General features: G+C 38.3%; 1 protein-coding gene across 1 annotated transcript in view; it reads left to right on the top strand.

Annotated features, from left to right (window-relative positions):
* Window positions 1–21,851, top strand: part of LOC127456523 (phosphatidylinositol 4-phosphate 3-kinase C2 domain-containing subunit alpha-like) — a 55,214-nt gene that overhangs the window by 23,696 nt on the left and 9,667 nt on the right. The window contains exons 5-20 of the mRNA XM_051725060.1: window positions 1,922–2,042; window positions 5,141–5,252; window positions 5,386–5,465; window positions 5,590–5,653; window positions 5,755–5,901; window positions 5,999–6,032; window positions 7,681–7,900; window positions 9,269–9,391; window positions 9,519–9,686; window positions 10,746–10,854; window positions 12,163–12,305; window positions 14,391–14,579; window positions 14,883–14,976; window positions 15,432–15,526; window positions 15,632–15,812; window positions 21,192–21,296. Of these exons, the coding sequence (XP_051581020.1) occupies window positions 1,922–2,042; window positions 5,141–5,252; window positions 5,386–5,465; window positions 5,590–5,653; window positions 5,755–5,901; window positions 5,999–6,032; window positions 7,681–7,900; window positions 9,269–9,391; window positions 9,519–9,686; window positions 10,746–10,854; window positions 12,163–12,305; window positions 14,391–14,579; window positions 14,883–14,976; window positions 15,432–15,526; window positions 15,632–15,812; window positions 21,192–21,296 (1,985 nt within the window). The remainder of the gene's footprint in view (window positions 1–1,921; window positions 2,043–5,140; window positions 5,253–5,385; window positions 5,466–5,589; window positions 5,654–5,754; window positions 5,902–5,998; window positions 6,033–7,680; window positions 7,901–9,268; window positions 9,392–9,518; window positions 9,687–10,745; window positions 10,855–12,162; window positions 12,306–14,390; window positions 14,580–14,882; window positions 14,977–15,431; window positions 15,527–15,631; window positions 15,813–21,191; window positions 21,297–21,851) is intronic.

The following is a 21,851-nucleotide window of genomic DNA, read 5'->3' as shown; positions in this document are numbered from 1 at the left end:
TTAAATCCATATCTTCAGAAGCGATATGATAGGTGTTTGTGAGAAACAGATAAATATTTAAGTCCTTTTTTTACTATAAATTCTTCCTGCCCAGTAGGTGGCGATATGCATGAAAAATGTGAATCTTCAAAAACAAAAGAAAAATGTGAGATTAATAGTAAAAAATTACTTTTTCTATTTATCTTTTTCTCACCCGCACTGATCATATCGCTTCTGAAGACATGGATTGAAACACTGGAGTCTTATGGATTATTTTTATGCTGCCTTTATGAGCTTTTGGACCGTCAAAGTTTTGGTACCCATTCACTTACATTTGTATGGACCAACAGAGCTGAGAAATTCTTCTAAAAATCTTCATTTGTGTTCAGCAGAAGAAAGAAAGTCATACACATCTGGGATGACATGAGGGTAAATGATAAGAGAATTTAAATTTTTGGATGAACTGTTTCTTTAAGCTAAGGGTTTGAAACTGTGGAAAAAGATGGCTTTGCCAGGATAAACTCAGTAAGTGTCTCAGTTTTCTGATCCAAGGATGAGACTTTCTCTCTTCTCCCTTCTCCTCTCCAAACGTCAGTACAGACAATTTGATAACTTTTTGGTAGAAAAGTTTTGTCTTATTTAAAATTACAGTATTATAGTAGCTCTCATTGCTTTAGGATTGGTGGAATTGGTGTGTATACTAATTCATTTAGAGGTTATGCATCTCAATAGGTCTTTCCATCATGATGTCAGAAGAGATTTCTTCTGACAACTGATTGAAAGTGGGGTTTTTACCCTTGGACTCTGTTGCAATTTGTGTAGTTCTATGGCTTCCTAATGACCGTAGAGTTCCCACCACTTTGGACCAGCCACGCTTGCTCTCAAACGTTCCTCTCCAAATGTTCTGAACGTCTTCAGCACCATGTGTTTTTACTGCAGTACCTTGGAAAAGGAAGGATGGCAGAGGAGAAATGGCCCCCAAATAGTTTACTGGCATCCCACAACTCTTCAAAGCAACTCCAAATCCACCACCAATTAGTCGTGACCATCAGATCTTCAGGCTTGAAAAACAGGGCAGACGTGAAGAGCCCAGACCGGGCTTAGCTGACTGACTGTAATCCAGCCTCAGTCTTGGAGCTTGAAGAGAGGATCATTCCAAGAAGGGGTGTGGGTCCTGTTATTGCTGCAGCATGGGGTGACCATGAAAATATGTTGGGCGTCAAGTTTTATTTTTGCTCAGATCCAGAAAGTGGAGCTTCTCATGCCAACTCATGCAAAATTTTTACATCAATCCACTTGCTTTGGTTTTCCTCTAACTACAAGAACTTCAAAAGTGCTTCTCAATTGCTGCTTTAACTTCCTTTGTGGGTTTTGCACACCTAGACATGATCATATTTCTTAAGGTTATGATTTGAGAAGAACCCATGGGATGAAGTTTAGTTTGGCAATGAAGCTTACATTACATGGTGCTGCCAAATGGCTAAATACCAGTAGACAACAGGATAAGCTTTGCTTTCCATAATTAATGGTTCAGAACTGGAGAACAAAAATCTTATTCCATGCCAAACTTTAGAATACAAAATCACTCGAGCGGAGATCTCTAGAAGCACCCTGTGTATCTATCGTTTTACATTTTGTGCAACATCTTTGAATTGACAACACCTGCAGAATGGTGTCAAAGCATTAAAACCTATTATTTCACTATATTGATCATGAGGAACCGATTTTTAAAGAACGGTCTTATGTAAATCTGGTCTAGGTTGGTTTTCATCTGTTAATTTAAACTTCCTTACCCTCTGTGTCCATTGGTCCTTGAAAATCTCCCCTTTCCATTTATTTCCCCCCTTTTCATCAACTGCTCCATCTCTCTTTTTTCTCTGTCCATTCTCTCTGTCAGCGTTCGTCTTTATAATTCATGTTTTCTGTTTCTCTCTCTTTCTAGTGAGTTCTCCAGTGGACCTGCTCATAATGCAGGCTCTTTGTTGGGTCCATGATGACCTGAACCAGGTAGACATCAGCAGCTATGTTCTCAAGCTCTGCGGACAGGAAGAGGTTCTACAAAAGTGAGTCCTCCCTTCAATGTCTGTCTTTCCCTTTTGCAGGCATTCTGTTGTGTTACATAAACAAGTCCCCTGCCAACATTCCTTGAGGAGGGGGCTATTTTACTTTAATTGTGCTAGGAAACTGTTTCCTTTTTACCCACACCATTGGGAGAGCAAAACAGTGCTAAGGGAGGGTTTTCTTGCCCTAATAAGGAACAGAGGGTATGGGCAAAAAAATATCTCTTACAAGCTTTAGGAATAATTGAGTCTTCCTAAATGTAAAGCATCCTCCCGTAGTTACTGTGTCCCTTGTTATTCCAGTTTTCATTGTAGCATTTTGAAAGCCTTTAGTTAGTTTCTCTTTGTGTTGTTGTAGTTCCTAAGTGTCTGTTTTCATGCTGGCTGTCTTGTACTCATTTGACCTTGGCAAGTCGATTCAAGCAGTTATTACAAATGAGTTTGCTGTGGCCTTCCAAAACACAGTCACCTAGGACACATCTCCTAGATTTACTGGAATGGCCTCAGAGTACATTCTCAACAAATCTGACTCACAACTAAAGCTTTTTTTGTTGTTTTCTTGTATTTGTGGCACTTTTTTGTATCATTGTTCTTTTGACCTTGTTGAAATACGCGTTTAGAATGTGCAGACACAATCATATATCACGATTATTTTGTCATGATATTGCATCAACCTTATATCCCTATATTTGTGTGTACATTAATTTAATTGTTCAGTTAAAGGAACAGTTCACCCAAAAAGGAAAATTGTTTTTTTTTTTTTGTTTTTTTGTTTTTGTGTTGAACTTGCCTTGTTTAGTGCTAAAAACAACGCAAGTTCCGTGTGAACATACAAGCCACTGTGAATGAGCTCCTTTCATGGCGCTCATGAATGCACAATGGGCCCTGTTTTAAGAGTGCTAGAGGCAAGTCAATGGGCATGGCCAGGAAGTTTTGGTATTTTTGTGCAAGTATGTGCTAAGTCTAGGCGCAAGTGGGTTTGGCAAAATTGTGCATGCAAAGCGCTAATGGGCTGGGTCAAGTGCAATTTAATTCATAGGTTCTTCTGCTGCACAGTCTGCATCCTATTATATAGTCCATTTCCTGGCAAGCACCAGCGATATACACAGACAGCACATTCATTGGAAGTTGGTTGTGTAAATGGATGAATATGCAGTGAATTAGAACAGGGGTCAGCAACCTTTTTGACATGGAATGCCATTTTTAATTTTTCTGGTCAGTGGCTTTATATGTGCGCTTGGATGTGATTTTCCGAAGTTTGAGTCCACAAATATTTCTATTTTGCATTTTTCCTAATTTAATTGTTCTTTATGTAATCCTTGCTCATGATCACGCAGCGTGTTTTCATCCGCTGAATGGGAGTGTGACAAGACTCGCCCTTTTCGGCAAATCAAACTTGCACGTTTACTTGTGCAATTAATTGAACGTGAAGCGCTGCCGGCTCGTGATTCGCGAATGGCTTGCGCGCACTGCACGAGTCTGTTGGGTATACTGTAGCCTTGTCGCATTTTAATTTTTTGTTTAGCATACCATTCAGCTCATGAAAATATGCTGCGTGATCATGAGGAAGGATTACATCAAGATGTAGATTGGAATGCAAGTGCGGAATTTATATAAATAAAATAGTCTACTCCTCTCTCGCCGTTGCTGCCTTGTGTGCCATAGGTTGCGACCCCTGATTAGAACAATAGAAATATGGACTTGCATTATTTTGTGCATTAACTGCATCCCTGTTAAATGTCAGGCATATGTCAGGCTTATGTCTGTGATAGTGACACGCTCCTTTTATACACATGGAAAATGTGGTTCTCGTCAGGATTTGGATTTACGCTCCGTTAAATTATAGAGAATGTAAGTATTATTAATAATTTTCATCTACTGACACACAAATCATGGCTAGTATTAACAGTGATTTTATCAGCACACTTAATTTCTACTGGTCAGTTTTTGATGTTGAAAAATGTAATTTATTTATTGAAACACAAAAAAATTAAACCAAAAATATTTCAAAATTCAAAATATAATTCAAACGAAATGATGCATGAAAATTAGATCATATATACAGTTTTAAATATAAACACAACAATAAACTATGACCTATAGATAGTTCAACACAAATTTAATAAATATTTGTTTCATAAAATGGCTACAACAGGGACATCATTTGTTCCATTATAATTGGACAAACTTTATTATCACCTGTTGGTGGAATCTCCAAACTGCAAATGCAGGAAATTAGTTTAGACTTTGTGCTAAAAACAGACATGCTTTTGAAACATCTTAGCGCAATGACCTATTTCTCAGGAAAATAGCAAATTGCACTTTGCGGCACCTCATTAACATACAATACTCTCCCACCCACGCCCACTTTGCGCTGGCACAAAATAGTGCTTAGAATTAGCGCTTTCATGGAAATGATTTTTACTGAAAAATGACTTGCATTTCATGTTGTTTCTCACCAAAACACCATATGCCCTCAGAATATTGGAAATTAGACACAAGTCACATGGACTACTTTTTTTTATGATACTTACGGGTGCTTTTTCAAGCTTTAAAGTGAGGCACTATCCACTGCCATTGTATTGAAAAAATAGGCTGCAATATTCATTAAGAAGTCTTTTTTTTTTTTTTTATTTATCTTTTTCATAAGAAAGTAAGTCATATGGGTTTGGAATGACATGAGGGTGAATAATGACAGATTTGTAATTTTTGGGTGAAGCAGGTCATCTACATAAGTGCAAACTCTGATTCCGACATTTCTGTGTGGTCAAAGCTTCTAAACGCCTAAGGTGCAGTAATGAAAAAAGTAAACTGCGTGAGAGACATTGAAACTGATACTGAAGATTTGCTCTCTCTCACGGACCAGCTGGTTCTCTCTCACACAGATGCCACAGTATTAGTTGCAATCCAACTATGATATTACACAGCAATTTTCAGTCAGCAAGTCTGTATAAGGTTTTAGAATATACTTGATGTATTGCTAACTACACTTGAACTTGATGTTATGCCTATATTTTGCTAAACCCGGTTATTCATTCATTTATTCAGAGATATTTTTTGTCCTGGCCTGTGTCTAAAGCATCTGTATCGTTATTCCCCAGTAAACACAGTCTCGGCAGCCACGAATATGTGCAGAATTGCAGGAAGTGGGAAGCGGAGATCAAACTACAGCTCCTCTTTCTCAGCACAATGAGAAGAGATCTGGCCCGAACGGTAAGACACTTACAGAGGGTTAGAATGAATACATATAAACTAGCCATTTACTACCTGTTCACAGGTTATAAATGAATAGATTGTCTCTATAAGACTGTAAAATATATATCTTTTTTTCTATGTGTGCCAACAGGCAGAAGATGACGTCTCCCCTATTGACTTGGAGAAACACCTCAGTCTTGTGGAGAGGCCGTTTAAAGAGGCAGTCACAAGGTAGGAATGTGCTCCATCTTATCTCCAGTCCTACTCAGGTCCAGGAATGCCACGGGTACCATCTGAAGTCCCTGATTTTGCTTGTTGATTTCTTTCATTCCTTTGCATGTTTTTTCTTCTGTAGGGAAGGACTTGCTGAATACCTAGAGGGCTATCATAAGCAAGTCAATATCTGCCTTCAGAATGAGGTAACATGAAAAACAGCCATCAACACTGTATGAAAATAAAGAAGTGTTTCAAACTAATTCAGTTTTTATCTTTCTCTCTAAACCTCTCACTCTCTTGTTAGATCACCCAGTATAAAACAGTGGACAATGTGGTTCAGTCTGTTAAAAATCTGTGCTGTGCTCTGGATGAAGTTGAGACACCAGCCATCACTGATGCCATCAAGAGGCTCAAACGCTCTGTCAACCTCCCTAGAACACGTTCTCCAGAGGTCAGAGAACCATTAGTGTAAACAAAGCAATTTATTAATGTATTTTTTAATTTTTTAACATATACATGTTTCAAAAAAGCACGGTTTTGTTTCTCAGGCTGGTGCCACGTCTTCTGCAGGTTCAGCTAATGGTAAGCTCAACCCCATCTAATGGACATCTCTTTAAGACTGTTCTGGTCTCAACCTCAGATGGCATGCCAACGGACCACAGTCCGTTTTGCACCACATATTGCACACACAACTGGAAACCATGTCACGATTTGGCAAGCTCTAATCTGATTGGCTAGGGTGTAGTGTGTTTTTTTTTTTTTTTTTTCCTCCCCTTTTCTCCCCAATTTGGAATGCTCAATTCCCAATGCGCTCTAAATCCTCGTGGTGGTGTAGTGAGGTGGCGGAGGACGAATCTCAGTTGCCTCCGCGTTTGAGACCGTCAATCCGCACATCTTATCACGTGGCTTGTTGAGGACGTTACCGTGGAGACATAGCGCATGTGGAGGCTTCACGCAATTCTCCACGGCATCCACGCACAACTCACCACGCGCCCCACCGAGAGCGAGAACCACACATTATAGTGACCACAAGGAGGTCACACCCCATGTGATTGTAAATTGTAAAAATTGACTTGTTTCTCCTTTTCTTTAAAAAAAGCAAAAATTAAGGTTACAGTAAGGCATCTATAATGGAAGTGAATGGAGCAAATTATTGGAGAAAAATTAAGGCAGAAAAGTGAAACTGATTATTTTATAAAAGCATTTACATTCATTCTTGTTTTAAAATGTGTGTATTATTAAAGCTGTAATGCTGTTTAAATCATAGTTTTTTACTGTTTTTTTAGGGTTTTAGTGTTTACAGTGTTACGTAGTAGTTGTAAATTTGTTTTAACTTTACACAGAAAAGATTAGCAAGTGATTTTTATCACACTTCACTCATGTTAAAACAAATATTGTTTACATTTTGTGGCTATACTTTTGAAACCCCATTGGCCAACAGCCGTATCACCCTGTAGCTCAAGACCGGTTGCCCATTGAAGCTAAGCAGGGTTGAGCCTGGTCAGTACCTTGATGGGAGACCTCCTTGGGAAAACTAAGGTTGCTGCTGGAAGAGGTATTAGGGAGGCCAGCAGGGGATGCTCACGCTGCAGTGTAATGCCCCAGTATAGTGATGGGGACTATACTGTAAAAATGAACTGTTCTTCGGATGAGACGTTAAACCGGGGTCCTGACTCTCTGTGGTCATTAAAAATCCTAGGGCACTTCTCGTAAAGTGTAGGGGTGTAACCCCAGTGTCCTGGCTAAATTCCCCCCATTGACCCTCCTCAATCATGGCTTCCTAATAATCCCCATCCACTAATTGGCTCTATAACTCTATCCTCTCCACCAATAACTGGTGTGTTGAGCATACTGGTGCACTATGGCTGCCGTTGCATCATTCAGGTGGATGCTGCACACTGGTGGTGGTTGAGAAGAGTCCCCTGTTCAATGTGTAAAGCACTTTGAGTGTAGTGTCAGAAAAGCGCTATATAAATGTAACGTTCATTTCGTTCATTCATTCATTTACTTCCATTGTAAGTGCATCACTATAACCCAGATTTATTTATTTATTTATTTATTTTTTTAAGAAAATGAGGGACTAGTAGAAAGGAATTTTTGTGGTAATGAACATTGTGCCATAAATGCTGTCGATTGAACTTGTATTGAACCTGGAGTATTCCTTAAATTGGTTTTGAACATATCTTGTCCACCTACAGTAGTCTATACTCTGCATTATTTGACCCCTCAGGTCATGCCAGCCCAGTGGAGGAGAGTTTAGCAGCACTCACAGATGCTGTGCATGAGCTCGCTAAGCTGTATCTGCGCACTTTCTGTCCGACTGCCTCTAAATGCATGATGGAGGAGCACACAGAGGATGGGAGGGACAGCAGAGAGGCATCTGGCACCACAGAACACCTGCAGTTCACTCTCTTTGCCGTTCATGGCATTCCTGCTGCCTGGGTCAGCAGGTAAGCACTGTGTCACTATTAGGCTGTTTTCACTTTTGGTTTGATTGCTTGGTTGCAGTTCATTTGAGCCACACCTAGACTATCTTTTGAAGTGAACTCGTGTATGGTTCGCTAGTGCAAACCCAAAATAAGAAAACTGCTTTTGAACTCTGACATCAAATGGCCTCAGGTCCGCACCTAAATCAGTAGTATGAAAGCAGCCTTAGTGCATGGTCTTAGTCCATCAGCTAGTCTTAGTCCATCAGCATCATACTTTAATAATGCAAACAAAATAACTCAAGACCTGTTCATTTGTCCATTTAACCTTCCTGCTTTGACTATAGATTATCACTCATGTCTAAATAAGCATTAAACACTGTTTTATTCACTTCAGACTAATATTAGCTTTGTTTAACACAGCCAGTGTAAACTCTCCTACCACTTTTAAAGCCCTGCCTCAGTCCATATTCATAACACTGTTATTTCCTCTCTGATCATTTGAGTCATTTTGGAATCTGTGTTTCGTTTGTTGCTGCAAGTGGTGCAAAAATTACACGCTTCACTTAATTCTGTGGAGGCCGAGCTCATCTCTGTTTTAGGCCTAAGTGATAGGCCTAACGGTGGATAACAGTGTTTCACCCTTTATCTTTACCTTTTGTATTTATCTGCACTCAACAGCAGCACTTGTCATGTCTGAAGTAGATGTGACTAGTGATTTCCATTTCGAGCTGTGTGAGCAGACAGAGCTGGACAGACCAGCAGGGTTGTGGTGTGTTTGGAGGCAAAGGAGGGTCAAAGTTCTGCTCTTCTTGGTTCTGTTTTTGATTCAGTTCTCTTGAGGGCATAGCTGTCATTTGTTACTGATTTTCGCCTAAGGAATCATCCCGAACGCACTGCTTCATCTTGGGGTCTATTTATAGCTGCATGAAATATTTCTTTAGACCACACCAAAAGGGATTCAAAATATGTATCCCAGTACTATCCCTAATTCTAGAAGTATTTAAACTTTGATTGGCTTTGCAAAACTATGAAACATGCCAGAGACAGCCAAGGGTGAATGATTGCATAATACTCTGCCATCATGGTTAAAAGATGTTGCAACCAAGTACTCTAATAGATGTATGTAAACCAGAAGAATGCTTAAAGAGAGAGTTCAACCAAAAAGAAAAATTCTGTCATCATTAAATCACCCTCATGTTTTTCCAAAACCAAATTACTTTCTTCAGTGGAGCACAAAAAAAGATAATTAAGCCATCGATAAATAAACAGCAAAAGTGTGCACCATATTTATTATCTCATATTCATAGACAGTATATTAGTGCAAGCCTCAAAGGTCAAAGCTTTCTTCCCTTTACGTGCCATAGTGTAATTTTTCTTTTTGTTTTCCAGTTTTGAAAAATACTACCTTATGTGTGCACTGACACACAACAGCAGGAATCTCTTCAAGCCTGTCCAGTCCAAAAAAGTGGGAACATATAAGAGTTTTTTCTTCCACATTAAATGGGATGAATTGTAAGTGTTAATGCCTCAGAGTACTGGCATGTTAATTCCTGCAATTTCTCAAATTAGTGGGCAATGAGATCAGCCTCAGGATTGCTGCCAGTTTCTGCTATGGTGATGCTTTCCTCTGTTTCTTTAGGATAAACTTCCCTATTTCTGTGGCCCTGTTACCACTGGAGGCCATGTTGAGTCTTTCTCTCTATGGAGTCCTTAACCAGAGCACTAACAACTCACCGGATTCCAACAAGCAACGAAAGGGCCCAGAGCTGTTGGGAAAAGTGTCAATGCCTCTGTTTGATTTCAGGCGGTGAGTCATGAAACAGTCCCTCTTCCAAATATATTGCATGCAGCTTTAATAGTATATTGTATGTTTTAGATGTTTCAGGAATGCTTCATTTTTGTTTTGTATTTCTTTCGTCCGGACTGTCGAGATGGGACTATCTATTTATTTGATCAAAAGCAGATGGGAGAGTTTTCAGGAAAACAGTGTTTATTTTTGCAATTCCATTTGGTGGTGCTACTAGCACAGAAATTACACACTTTAGCTTTAAGTGATAAAAAAGATGTCTTGCATATACTGTACATTTTTGTCCTAACCAGCTGCAACCATGACAAGTGATGAGTGAAAGAACGTGTTGTCAATTGCTTGGTTTCTCCCAATCTCATTGGTCCAAAATTACACTCTTCATAACTGTACATTTGATTGGCTGTGATTGTTATGTCGCACAGCAGTTTTGTGTTCATTGTGAGCAGCATCACACCATGTCCTAACTAAGAGCGATGCAACAAGTTTCCAGTGGCCAGCAATTTGTCTGTGTTCACGGTGTGTCTGGATTACGGTAATTGGCAGATGACCACAAAGAGATTTTACTTTGAGCTGTTCATGTCCACAGAGTCACATATTATTTGTTTCTTTGGCAATCTTTCTAATGGCAAAATGGATCTGTCTGTGTCCTTGTTGTTGATGACTGCAAAATAATTGATCACTATATTAATTCATTTCTTTATTCTTTTGCAAACCGCAAAAAGGCCCACCAGATAAAATGGTAAAAGTTATTTTGTTAGACCCCTGATATTTTAGTTGTTTGTACATGATATCAAAATGGTCAAGTGGGAGAAGTCGGAGTCAAAGTTTCCTCTTCCGAGTTGGACAGAGATGTTAATCGGAAACTCATAATTCCGACATGATGTGAACGCAGCATTGCAACCATATATTGGTGCGCCTGCTTTTTCACGTACAATCTCTTTAGTGCTCTGGACTTTGGTGTTTATTTGTTTACATTTGTGAGTTTGAGGCTGCTTTGAAAGTAATTTAAAATAGAAGTGTGGGGTTCATATGACAGATTCTTATGTTTTTGTGTTTCAGGGTGCTGTCCAGTGGAAGCAAGCTGCTAAGTTTGTGGATGTCTCATCAAGCCCATCAGCCTGGAACTGCAGGCAGAGGGAAGAATCCAACAGAGAGGATCATACTGCAGGTACTTTCTTTTGCCCTTTCTGTGTCTCCCTTTTCTCTCCATCCATTTCTTTGTAGTATTTTGACCTCTTCTTTTACAAGCTATAGTTCAATCACTGTGTTGTGTACACACACACACACACACAGATTCACACATAAGGCCCCAATATACTTCCGGAGAAGTTCTTCTTCGTTCAGGGGTAAAAAGAAGTTCGAAACAGTCAAGCAACGGTATACTGTTTGTGAACATTCAGACACCCGCACACTGCTGTGGGAGGCATTTAGAAGTACTTTTAAATATGAGAACGTTCTGTAAAACCTTAACTAATGTTACATTTAAATGTGTTATCAATTACTTTTGTCTCTTTCTGTGAATAGAATTCACACTAGATCAGTAAAAGATGCTTTTTTCAACCACTCGATGATTTAAAGTAATATATATATGCAGTATAAAATGTGCAATTTTTCTGGTCTTGTTTACATTCTGAATTGATGACGCTAATGCGCTATCACGCAATACGCGGTAATAATATGCGCAGAATACACTTTTATTGTAATTTATGATGACACTGATACTACTGCAAAGATTGGTGTATAAAAGAGTGTTAATTGGAAATATACAGACAAAAGAATGATGATAGGCATACCTTACTATGGGCAGATGTGTGAATAGCTTTCACTGAAGACGGCACATGACGAAGCAGCATATAAAAAACAAAAGAGTGAAGGGGCACTTAAGAGTATTTGAGTAGATTTGATTCCTTTTGTAGACTAATTAAACAAATAAAAATGCATGACATGTTCTTGGAAAATGTCTCTACGCAAATGATCGTACAGATGTAGATACATTTGCACTAGTTCACTAATAACTGCAAGCCGGTTGCATTCATGTTGACTGATCTTAACAGAAAGAATGCCGTGAATGGGAATTAGTGGACCAATGGTAGTAAGAAGTTGTTTAGCAGCCAGTAAGAAGTTTTGCTAAAAGTTCACCCAGGTGAGCTGTTAAACACTTTCTTTTTGGCCAGATTTTGTTCTAAATGACGTGACACCCGTTCGTTCTTCTATTTCGTATGAAGTATATCGGGGCCTTAACACTTTGTTCGAAAACCTATCGAGAGCTACAGAGGCAGCATTTTTTAGGCATATGTGTGCAACTGATACCGTGGCTTTGGACATATATTTATGCTGCCTCATAACTCATTTAGGGCAAAATCTAAGGTGTATTTAGGCAGTAGCAAGGCAGCTCACTAGGGACTGAAAGAGTCCATTGCTGTTCACAGGCATTGATTGACCTGACACTTTAATATCTTTATCTGGTGACTCACAGGTTGACTTCCCCAACCCAGCAGTGGACGTGCTGTATGTTGGTCCTCAGGAGAATGGCTGTCCAGACACTCAGTCTCTAGAGCCACTTGATTCAAGGGATCAAAGTGAGATCGAAAAGCTGTGTGCACGAGCCTCTGTTTTCGGGTATGTTTGCATAAAAAAAGACCTTGATGACCTATGTGCTTCCCAGTGTTTTATTGTTAATGAAATCGATTTTTTTTTATTTTTATTATTTAACCCAAATAAAAAGAAAAACTAACATAGAAAATAAAAATAAATAAAACTAAAATACATTTACATGACTCAAAAACTAACTAAAATAAAAAATATTGTGAATTATTTTTATCTTTTGCGACACAGTATATTATAACATTTTAAACCTTTAAATCCCACTTTAATTAAACATGAAAATGCCACAATAGATGGCCATGAGAAATTGCATTTTGTTTATCAAACTAAAATAAAAACTAAGTATACTGAAAGTTAGAAACACTGAAAAACAACAGGCATAGAAGAAACTAAACTAAATTGAAAGGACAGATTTAAAATAAGTAAGGGATTATCCACTACTAGGTGTGCGTTAAACGATTTTAATGCATGATGTGGAGGCAAAGAACCAACCAACGCGAAGCGCGTTAAATTTGTTTAATGCACACTTAGCTGTGGATTATCCCGCTTATACCATGACCACTTGCTATCATTGATTATTGAAAGCTGTCATTGATTTTTGGAGTGCAAATGTCTATTAATAAAATAAAAATAATGGATAACTTTATCTCTGTCTGATTTAGAACTGGCAGAACTCTAGATCTAACGAACCGTAGATAAAGTAGTGTGATAAGATGAAAAATGTACATTAGTTTTTTGGAAACCACACACTCTGTGAATTTAAATGTACAATTCAGGAATAATAATAGCCACATAATGTAGAAGGGTTAGCACTTCTAAGAACATGCCATATTTAATTTATATTCTTTGTCATTTTCACATTAATGAAGAAAAACTGTCATTACAGACGTGACCGTTGTTAAAGTGTCACTCACTGTTCATTATGAGGGAAAACCATCTAAAACACTTTAAAACCTGCAGACTTTGACCTCTGAAATAGTAGTATGGTATCCATTATCCACTTGGTATCCACTTGCTACACTATATTCAGGTCCGGAGGTAGTTTGAACAGAGGCATAAAACTATTACAATGTCTCAGTACGGAGGACAGCAGAGTAGGGCATCAATTTAGAACAGTGGTTAAAACGGGTTTAAAAAATAGTTTTGACGCACACATTTCAGCCAATCAGAATTAAGTATTTGAATAGACCATGGTATAAAATATAAATAAATAAATAACAAAATTAATAATTCCAAAACCATAATAATCCTGGTGCTTCCTGTCTTGTTTTATTGCAGTAGCATCATAATAAATCACAGATAATTGTGATAAGGAATAAAGGGTCTTTGAGAGCATGATGTAATTGCATCAGTTCCGCCTAATTACTCAAATTATATTGCTTCCCTTTAGCTTGCTTATCTTATTTAAGCATTTTAATTGAGTAGAGAATTAAGTGATTTTGAGGTCCTTGGATTAAAGATAGTTCTACTTAAATGCACTGACATCAGTTACCCAAACCACAATAATTGGAACACTAATGGGGCTTTTCCACTGCACGGTACAGCTCGACTCGACTCTGCTCGCTTTTTGGGGGTAACGTGCAGTGGAAAACCTTTCAGAGGACTGCTTTCAAAGCTACCAAACAAATCAGTGAACTTGATTCTTTGCAATAAAATCAGACTTGAATGCACTGAGACTCAATCAGAGTAACACCCATTGATTAGGAGAGATTGTAGCTGAAAAGCGGGCAGTTGTCAGGCCTTGTTTAGTATGGTCTGCTAAAAATGCATCTCTCAGATGTAGAACAGACAGCTCAGTCAGCTTTAAGACAGCCAAACAGCGCTCAGCCTCAGACTGGGCCACTCTCTATACCCATTTTGTGTGTTTGTGTCTGAATGCCCACCAAGTGCCAACAGCTGCCATGCTCCCAGCTTGACTGCACATTTGCAGACTCATTTAAGAGGAGTGACTTGTTTGGCTCTTATCTCTGGATTGGTACTACTCTTACTTCATGGCTCATGGATTAACTGTTTAGAGTGTCTGCTGCCCAGGTTGGTTTGAAGCCTACTAGAAGAGCTCTGTCTACCTTGAGATTAACCAGCATGCTATTTTTCCACCAGGCTGACACGAGCAGACAGGCAGCTGCTGTGGGACAAGAGGTACCATTGCAAAGATTATGAATACAGCCTACCCAAAATCTTGGCCAGTGCACCCAGCTGGGACTGGGGCAGTATGGGCGAGATCCACTCACTCCTGCACCACTGGCCCCCTTTGTCACCTGTGTCAGCCCTTGAGCTCCTTGAGGCAAAGTACGCGTCCCTCCATGGTGTACAGTATCTTTCATCTGATTTTCATTTGCTTATGTGCTCTTCCTCTCGCTTAGCACTTTAGAACTAAAATGGTGCTTGTTTTGAACTATATGACCTTTTAATGTGTCACTTTGGCCATGTGATCTCTCTTTTTGTAGTTATATGACTTGCTTTAAGACTTTTCAAGTACTTTATGATCTCAGGATGTGCATCATTGTTGTTATATAAAGTGTATTTGGAAGCATAGATCACTGGTAGCTGAGCATGTGGTTAAAGTTGTACATGATTTTTTTATTTATTCAGTTTTGCTGACACAGAAGTGAGGAAAGTAGCTGTGAATTGGATCGAGAGCAGCAGTGATGATGAGCTGGCTGATTATCTCCCTCAGCTTGTTCAGGTGTGCGCAAACACACACGTTTACTTTGCTATCCAAATATGAACAAACCATAGACTTCTATTGTTTTTACATAGCATACATTACATACATAGTTTTTGAATTACTAAAGACTACCCCTAACCTTACTTCTAAATGAAAAATGTATTTTTTAAAATAAAAAAACAACAACAAATAAAACAACAGCAATATGGTTTATGTATCATTTTTCCAAACGAGGACTTCCACTAAAGTCCCCAAATTGAGGTTTTATGAGATTTGGCTAATTTTGGGGGACAAATTTGTCCTTAAATTATGTATGCACACACACAAACACACACACGTTTATACATGTGTTGTTGCTCCTAAAAGCAGCTTAACCTTTGTCAGGGTGGTTTTTGTTTTCATGTCTGAGGGGTTATACTTTAGATCAAGTGAGTTTGTTTAAAATATAGTTTAACTGATTTCTGTTTCTGCAGGCAGTGAAGTTTGAGTGCCACCTCAACAATGCCTTGCTTATGTTTCTGTTGTCTCGGGCTCTGGGAAATGTCAACATTGCACATTATCTTTACTGGTAAAGTTATTTTATTAAGAATATGAGCCTTTGTTGTTATTCAGATCATAGCATGAGATATGTCTTAGTGAACCAAACATTTAGAAGCTGCCTGTTTGGATGCAGGCTGCTGAGAAATGCTGTGCAGGATCCAGCATTTGGTCAGCGTTATGATCGCATCCTTGGAGTGTTGTTGTGTCTCTGTGGGGCTGGACTGAGAGCTGAACTTGAGAAGCAGACCAGGCTTGTGCAGCTGCTTGGTGCTCTGGCTGAAAAGGTGCGGCAGGCAAGCAGCTCCACTAGACAGGTAAACCATTGCTGCCATAGGAGCACTCCACCTTAAAGGGTAAGTTCACCCAAAAATACAAATTCTCTCATCATTTACTCACCCTCATGCCATCCCAGATGTCTATGACTTTCTCTTTGCAGCAGAACACAAAGATTTTTAGAAGAATATCTCAGCTCTGTAGGTCCATAAAATGCAAGTGGATGGTGATCAGCACTTTAAAGCTCCAAAAAGCACAAACAATCATGGTAAAAGTAATCTATACGAGTTTATGCGACACTTACAATACTTAAAGATCCTGTGAAATCAAAATTAAAGTTTTTCTGCTTTTCATCTATATCTATTACCTTTAAGGTCATCTATTTGCTAGTGTACTTCTAAACGTTGACAAAATTCGTTTTCATAAGATACAAGCATTTAAACTCTGCAGACTCCACCAATACGGATCAAACATTTTTATGACTCATTCTACACTTCAGACTTTCATCAAACTTTCTGTCCAGTCAAATGCTTTTTTGAAAGAAAATGCACCTCTACCCTTACAGTGTCTGGCTGTGTTCTAACTGGTACTAATCAAGCCTTCGCAGGGCACTTTGAAGGGAGCAAAATCCATGAAATAGGGTCGTTCTGAACAGATTTTCTGATAAGAATAATTTAAAAAGTGAGTTCTGACTGTCGGTTATCACATTTCACCTCTCTGAAGCACTTACAGTGGAGGGTAATTGTCTTCAAAGAAAATAATTCATAGGGGTGTCTGGGTGCACATTTCTGAACAGGACGCACCAACGCCGGAGCTAGATGTGAGGACAAGTGGCTGGAGTTTATTTTTATTTTTTTGTGCAGCCAAAGGTTTCCTGGGATGTACAGTTCTAGTAAGTGGGCTGTAATTATTATGCTTGGTGTATTGTGATTCATAACATGGATATATTGTCTTTTATTCCTTTGCATTTCATTCATCTGTATTGCACAGCGGCTCCTGCCTCGTCGTAAACAAAGACTGCGATTAACTGTGTGCGTTTGTGGGCAGGTTATGTAGTATTGTTGACAGCTAGATCGTCGTTCGGTTTTCAAATATTTGGAAAAGCTGGCCAATATTGAGATTACCTCTCAAGTTTCTCCTGTAAGAGTGCTCTAGCTTGATCAGCATGATGGAAAGGGGTGTGTGTCAGTGTGTGGCTACAAACCAAAACCTATTGGCTAGTTTTAAAAATGGGGCGAGTAGTTTCACATGTCCCGCCCCCACTTCCTGTTTCAGTAGGAAATTATTTGCTTGCACGGAGTAAGATTTGTGAAAGTGTAAATCAAATTGCAAGCATAAAAATAAATTGCATGCTCACAGAGCGTTTTGTAAAGGTGTAAATCAAGTTGCAAGCGTAACAAACAAATATTAACAATAATGCTTTGTATAAGTGTAATTCATGTGTTGTGAATCTGTAATTGTGTATTAACACAAAGTAAATGTGGTCTGTATTCTTCTGACTTCCTTTTTTTCGCGCTTACACTTTTGGTGCTCTTTTGCAGAAATATTTATGCCACAAACATATAAAAGAAAGTCATATACATATTTGCAGTAGTTTATTTTACACATACAGACTGATTCTACGCTGTCAATCCATTTTGCTGTTCATGACACCCTTTCATTGACTGCATATTGCTGATTGCAGGTTTGCAATGTTTTTGACCATGTCTAGGTGCAAAAACAGTGCCAAAAGTGTAAGCATGAAAAAAAGGACAAGACATTTTTTTACTTTGTGTTAATATGCAACACATGAATTACACTTATGCAAAGCATTAAAGTATTTCTTATATTTTTTCCTTACGCTTGCAACTTGATTTACACCCTTACAAAACTTTGTGCGCATGCAATTTATTTTTACGCTTGAAATTTGATTTACGCTTTTACAAATCTTACTCTGTGCATGCACATTTTTCTATCACGCTTGTAACTTCATTTACACTTTTACAAATCTTACTCTGCGCATGCAAATCATTTAGGCATTATTTTACCTTCATAGTAACTCCAACCTTGCTTGTCAAGGCACTTCATGGCAACTTTCAGGGAAACTGAATGGGATTATGACGTTTTACTTATAAACCCCATAAATAACACTTAATGCTTATTTTCTGCAACTCCTTTAATTTTATGGGAAACTTTAGGGCGTTCTTATGGGGAAATTATACTTAAGGTGCTTTATGCAACCGGGCCCAAGTATTTTAAAAGTTCATATGTGACGTTGTTTCTGTGACAGCCCCAGAGATCCGATGCTTGGTGTATACGTCAGCGTCCGAATTCACTCACTCATTTCGTTCACTCACTGCTGAGATGTAGTGCTCTCACTGCCATTCACTATATAGGAAAGAGTGAATGAGTGAATGATTTCGGACACAGCGATTGATTTTGATTGCATAAAAAATCATTAGTATCAATATTTTATTTAAATGAGAAATTTTTGATTACATGATAACAAAAATAGAGGATCAGTCGGGGTTTTCTCCATTTACCCCCTATTTTCGATGTTTTGGATAAAATGGTTGAGTCTATTTTCATCAGTGGACGCTCATGTTAGGCTCGTTTGAGATGCCAAACGCCTCTCCTTAAAAGTAGACGAGAGCAGGCTGGTGCAGTCTGGGGAGGAGTGAAATAAGAGCTGTCAACAGCTGTCGGACAGTTCTCACTTTTCGTAGTGGATCAGCCGCTACGAGATCAAAGACAGATATCGCGTGATTCATGTTCAAGTGCTTTGTTGTTAAAAAAGTGGATGCAATTTAAATTCTGCTGCTTTTAAATGAAAATAAATATGATGAACAAAACATTCAATGTACCTGTTATTTCATTCCTCCCATAAGATGTGTCTTGCCATACATTTTTGTTTAATAAAGAAACGTATTTTAGATATTTCAGAAATATGATACCAATCACATATCCCATACAGAGATTTCACTGTCAGAATTTTGGGAATATTCACATATAATATATACACATAGAAATATGATATTAGAGAGAAAAAAAAAATCAAACATTTTAAAAGAACAAAACATCACGGCTGTTTAAGCCTATGAGCATTAAGCTGTTTCGTCAGCAAGTAATTTCCCATCATGCTTGCAGTTTGCACTCAGAAAAAGCTACTGCGCCACCTGCCTGCAACAACTGCGTATTTTTGACAAACGTGGTCATAATATCACAGCAAGTCTGACATATTTCTAACCGGCATGCACCTCTCGGTGATCGGTTCTGCGCAGAACTTGCTCATCTCAAATGAGCCTAATGAAATGCATGTTGTTTTTTTCTTCAAACTTGCCTAATGAAATGCATGCTGTTTTTTCTTCAATCATTGAATTGGATCATAAGCAGAGAACATGAAACCTAAGGAGCCTACTGTTGCTCACATGCCGCATGTTTTAAAAATGCACTCTTTTAACATTTTAAAATGTTTTTCACTGTAATGTTCTAATTGAAAAATAGACTGCAGAAGATAAAAGTTGAGTTTTTGATAATTATGTGAACATTAATGAAGTTTTTGATGTATAACAAAGCATTTGTTTTTTAGCCACACTCAAACGGCCCACCTGTTGGCCAGTGACAGTTAACAGGTTTAAAATGGGCATGTAAGACGGCCTCTGTAGCACCCCCATTTTCACCTACAGTCACAAAAATTGGTACATATATAGTTCTCATCAAGCCGGACATCTTTCATAATTATAGTCATTAGGTCCACCCGACAGGAAATTTTGGTTTTTCTTTTATATTGCAGTCTCTGAACTTTTAAATACTCCTCCTAGGGTATTTATGAGACTGTCACCACATTTAGACAACATTATGCCAAGACATTGAAGATGCTAAATTGTGAACAGATTTTTTATATATCGAACGGTGTTACCATGGTGAGGCATGAAATGAATGCTGAAAATGGGAAACAGGAAGTGTCTTATATCTTCTGTGTGCAATGTGTGATTTAGATCAAAATTGAGATGTATGTTTAGTCTTGGGTGCTAATTACATGGAGGTGACCATTTTGGGACACAGTCATAGCACCACCACTTGGCAGCAGGAAGTGTGGCTCTTACAACAGACTTTAAAATAGTCCTCTTGTATTTACTCAGATTGCTCCAAAATTGTTTAGAATAATGTCAAATGTCTAATGCATGTGTCCACCTTGCATTGTTTTCCGAAAGCCACTGGGTGGAAATGGACCCATGGTGCTTGGGCCCATCATCGCTGCTTGCAGCTATATTTGGTTTTGCTTTCATTTGAACATGCCAGCGTGCTCGGTGAACCGAGTCCCCTTGTTAACGTGCTTTGGAGAGCCACCGAAAGTAAACAATTATAGTGAAAAGGGCTTAAATATTGATCTGTTTCTCACCCAAAGCAATCGTATTGCTTCAGAAGACATTAATTTAACCACTGGAGTGGCATGGATTACTTATATTACGATTGTCTGTGCTTTTTGGAGCTATAAAGTGCTGATCATAATCCACTTGCATTTTATGGACCTACAGCTGAGAGCTGAGATATTCTTCTAAAACTCTTTGTGTTCTACTGAAGAAAGAAAGTCATACATATCTGGGATGGCATGAGGGTAAGTAATGAGAGAATTTTAGTTTTTGGTTGAACTATCCCTTTAATAAATAGGTTCTGTTATTTTCAATCTATACCTGTTTAAAAAACAGTCCCACATTTTCAGTGTTTCCGACAATATCCATTGCACATCATCGCAGAAAGAAAATACTTTTCTTTCTTAGCCTTTCATTTGGATTGAATGCAATCATATAGGCTCTTGGTTAAATCCCTTTTTCTTTTTTTTTTCTTTTTTTTTTCTTCGAAACTTTTTTAATTGCAGTCTTATTTCATAAAATAATTAGGGGAATTTTCTCCAGAATCTGTGGATTCAGTGTAGCCAAAGATTTTTGTAAAAAAAAACAAAAAAACAGTGAAGATGCTTCTACATGGTTCTAAAAATCTAATTTACAATAAGTTCCAAAATTGAAAACTTGTTCTGAATAAACAAAATAAAGGAAGGCTACACCAGGAATCTCTTTTTCTTTTTTCAAGATTTTTCCTGGGTTTTGAACAAATCCTTGTTTGACCTTATTCAGTCCTAGTAAAACATAAAAAGTAAAGCAGCCTGTGACAATATTGATGATTGGATGATTGTATTTGGATGAACCCTTGATCCCTCAAGTTCGTCCAATCAAGACTGATGTCATCTCCCATCTGAATAAGTGTTTTATGTACAGATAGAAAGCAGTAATAATGGGTCTTCATTACTAGGCTTTAAACACATTGATTTTATTAGGTTATCTCCATTTCTGTCATGGCTGAATCGTTCAAAAGTCCAAAAAGGCAATACTTTTTTTTGTCATGTAGGAACTTCAGTCAGCCTCAAATATTCTTCTTCATAGGTTGTGCTGCTGGAGGGACTAGAGAGGGTTCAGTCTTTCTTCCAGAAAAACAATTGTCGACTCCCCATTAGCCCCAGCCTCGTGGCAAAAGAACTCAATATAAAGGTGAGTGCCTTAAGTCGACATTAAAAATATGACTTTATTTCCAGTTGAAGTCGTAAGTCATTAAAACTAATTTTTTAACTACTCCACAGATTTAATATTAGCAAACTATAGTTTTGGCAAGTCGTTTAGGACATCTACTTTGTGCATGACACGAGTAATTTTTCCAACAATTGTTTATAGACAGATAGTTTCACTTTTAATTGACTATATCACAATTCCAGTGGTTCAGAAGTATACATACACTAAGTTAACTGTGCCTTTAAGCAGCTTGGAAAATTCCAGAAAATTATGTCAAGCCTTTAGACAATTAGCCAATTGGCTTCTGATAGGAGGTGTACTGAATTGGAGGTGTACCTGTGGATGTATTTTAAGGCCTACTTTCAAACTCAGTGCCTCTTCTTGATATCATGGGAAAATCAAAAGAAATCAGCCAAGACCTCAGGAAAAAAACTGTGGACCTCCACAAGTCTGATTCATCCTTGGGAGCAATTTCCAAACGCCTGATGGTACCACGTTCATCTGTACAAACAATAGTACGCAAGTATATACACCATG

The sequence above is a fragment of the Myxocyprinus asiaticus genome, chromosome 18, assembly GCF_019703515.2.
Source record: "Myxocyprinus asiaticus isolate MX2 ecotype Aquarium Trade chromosome 18, UBuf_Myxa_2, whole genome shotgun sequence".
Classification (NCBI taxonomy): domain Eukaryota; kingdom Metazoa; phylum Chordata; class Actinopteri; order Cypriniformes; family Catostomidae; genus Myxocyprinus; species Myxocyprinus asiaticus.
This window is presented reverse-complemented; position numbering and strand designations above follow the sequence as displayed.